At 32.5% G+C, this 2,856-nt stretch overlaps 1 protein-coding gene across 1 annotated transcript; it reads left to right on the top strand.

The window, feature by feature from the left end:
- Positions 1-234: 234 nt before the first annotated feature.
- Positions 235-2,462, top strand: LOC118482636 (protein IQ-DOMAIN 1-like). The gene is made up of 7 exons (XM_035978215.1): positions 235-268; positions 733-881; positions 973-1,194; positions 1,377-1,406; positions 1,451-1,603; positions 2,188-2,301; positions 2,394-2,462. The coding sequence occupies exons 1-7, from the start codon at positions 235-237 to the stop codon at positions 2,460-2,462; spliced, it is 771 nt and encodes a 256-aa protein (XP_035834108.1).
- The last annotated feature ends 394 nt before the right edge of the window (positions 2,463-2,856 follow it).

The following is a 2,856-nucleotide window of genomic DNA, read 5'->3' as shown; positions in this document are numbered from 1 at the left end:
ACGCATTTAGGTTTAAGTTCAAGCTTAACGGAGTGATACTAGTTTAACGCACCAGAGAGGGATAACTAGAAGTTAAAATCACAAGATAAGACGTCGCTAACCTAAAGAGTTCGGGTTGTCACACCGACAACTTTCGTTCGTGAGTTGTGTGTTGTCAGTAATATAGAGTGTGGTGATAGAGACATGGAGTTCCTAACGAAGCTCAAGGATATACACTGAGAAGTTTAGTACTCGATGGAGTTGAAGTTAAAATTTCTTAATTATTGCTGTTAGATTTTAAAATTTCTGATTAGTTTTTATTTTCATATGTAATTGTTCTATTTTAATACTTTAAATTTTAAAGATCTTAATCTTTCTTGTCACAGTTTAGTTTTAGTTATAGTTCTGAGTTTAAATATTTATTGTTACAATTTATTATTCATTTTATGCTGTATAAATTGATTGCAAGCAGTAATATATACGTGTCAAGGAATATCCAAAACGGTCATCACCAGGTAAGAGTGAATGTAGATAGTTTGAAAAGTTCCGTCTATGATTAATGATATTGAATTTTGGTTTTCAAATATTTATAAGATTTTTGAGATTTGAAATTGTGTTTATCAGGTGCCTGACTTCGGCTATTCTCCTAATCCACATAGTTAAGTATCGATATTGATTTACATCTTTGATTTTCTTTCCATACATTGTTTTAGATTGATTTTTTATCAACTTTTACACCAAATGAAACTGTAGGTGGTAGTTCTGGTTCTGATAGGAATAATTCTGAACTGGAGCAGCAGAGGACAAAATCAGTTGTTTCTAAAAAGGTAGCACCTTCAAGACCAGCACCCCAATCTGCCCCTGCAATGGTTGCTTCTGGTTCCACTTCGGCTCCTCAAAATGTACATACTCTATTTTATATAATTTGCTCATATGTGCTATTATTCTTTAATATCTTAGAAAAGTAAACTTAAAGTTTTATACGGTTGTTAGCTTCATGACTTCATATATGTATGTATCTATATGTGTTTTTCTAACAATTGTAATCTTTCACGTGAATTTTCACTAACTAAAACAAATGGATTTTTATCAAAACCTAGTTTCACAGAGAAACTAACAAATATTGCTAGCATTAATTGGCACCGTGAGGCTGTCGGTCCGCTTACTGAATATACAATAGCGACACGGATTCAAACTGCATTTAGGGGTTTTAAGGTATGTAACACTCGGTTATTATGATTGCAAAATATGATCATGTCTCACCAAATATTTGGTAAAAGTCTAAATTACCCTTCATGGAAAAGCTGGTAAATTTGTCATTAAAAGTCAACTTTTTATTTTTGCATGTATATTTGGATATTTAATTAATTACACTGATGTTTGATTTTTTGGTTCAGGCAAGAAAGTTTTACTACAATTCGAAACGAGTATTAACATTGCAGATGCTTATGGAAGGCGATTATGAAAAAAGCAAATGTCGAATACATTAAGAAATCTTCAATCGTGGAACAGGATACAAGCACATATAAGAACTAGCAGGCTTGCTATGGTGGAAGATAGCGGAATCAAACAAAAGAAGATTGAACATCAGTTGAGGCAAAATGCTAAGGGCCATAATCTCGAGGTAATGCAAATTCTGACTTTGGAGAAAAATATATCCAGTTGACCAAAAAAGGTCAAAGGGTTTGACTTTCTCAATAATTTTGGTGAGTGAGCATAAAAGGGTTAAAAATCTATTTGACCTAGAAAAGTCAAAGGTGATGGTATTTTCCAAAATTGCAGTGAGTGAGCAGAAAAGCTTTAAAAAAATCTATTTGATCTAAAAGAAATCAAAGGTTTTGACTTTTTCAATAATTTTTGTGAGTGAGCAAAAGCTTTGAAAAAAGGAAAGAAGATTCAATCTGTTGGAGATGCATGGGATATAAAAACCTAAATAAAACAAGATTATGAATTTGCATGTTATTTGTAACTCTGAATCTGGAAAAGTTCTCTTTGACCTAATAAATCAAAGATTATTTGATTTTTGATGAGGTATAGGAAAAGCGTAATTGATTTTAAGATGTAAATAGAGTAAAGATTTGATCTTTTTACATTTTCAAGTAACTGTTTAGAAAATATAAGGAAAAGATTGTACATTTAGGTTATTAGATGTCATTGGTAGGGTCTTTGTAAGAGTTTGACCAATACTTCGGTCAAAACTGATTGCAGGTGGAATGGAAAGGCAGCCATCATATGATGACCGAGGCTCTTGCGCGCAAAAAACAAAGAGAAGAAGCTATTATAAAGTGTGAACGCACAATGGCATACGCCTTCTCTCATCAAGTAAACTCAAATGTCAAATCGCATTCTCCTATCCACTCTGAGTTGACTTTCTTTAGTAGTAGGAATTCTGTTGACTTTCCAAATATTTGTAGTGGAGTGCGCATTCTAATTCCAATTTAGATGCAAATGGTTCCAATCTCGCAACATATAATTGGGGTTGAAGTTGGATGGAGCGATGGATTGCTGCTCGACCATGGGAAAGCCAGGCTCTAGAGCTCGATTAGTGCCAAAAGCTACCTTAACACGTGCATTTCATATTTTTTTTATTTGTGATGTTGTAATTTGAATAAGTATAGTGTTTCATTGTTTAATAAAATGTGGTATATAAATTTTCTAAAAATCACCTATGTTTGCACACGGGTTTTACATCTAGTACTATATAATAAAAAAAACCATTTGGGGGACACATGACGCTCTATGGGATGATCACAACTGTTTTTTCCCACCTAAATAAATAGATAGTGTGATTATTAATTAATTTAAAGTCATTCATAAGTTAGTTGTAATTTATCTTTTACCCTATTGTTTTTCGTATTTTTTTTATCCTATATATAC

Source organism: Helianthus annuus, chromosome 10, assembly GCF_002127325.2.
Source record: "Helianthus annuus cultivar XRQ/B chromosome 10, HanXRQr2.0-SUNRISE, whole genome shotgun sequence".
Taxonomy (NCBI): domain Eukaryota; kingdom Viridiplantae; phylum Streptophyta; class Magnoliopsida; order Asterales; family Asteraceae; genus Helianthus; species Helianthus annuus.
The sequence above is the reverse complement of the archived record's forward strand: the minus strand, read 5'-3'. Positions and strand labels throughout refer to the sequence as shown.

Bases quoted from the DNA above. Each gene is read 5' to 3' on its own strand.
- LOC118482636 (XM_035978215.1), top strand. From the start codon at position 235: ATGGAGTTGAAGTTAAAATTTCTTAATTATTGCT. The intron at 269-732 runs GTTAGATTTTAA...ATGAAACTGTAG, and splicing joins AAAATTTCTTAATTATTGCT to GTGGTAGTTCTGGTTCTGAT. The intron at 1,604-2,187 runs GTAATGCAAATT...AACTGATTGCAG, and splicing joins CTAAGGGCCATAATCTCGAG to GTGGAATGGAAAGGCAGCCA.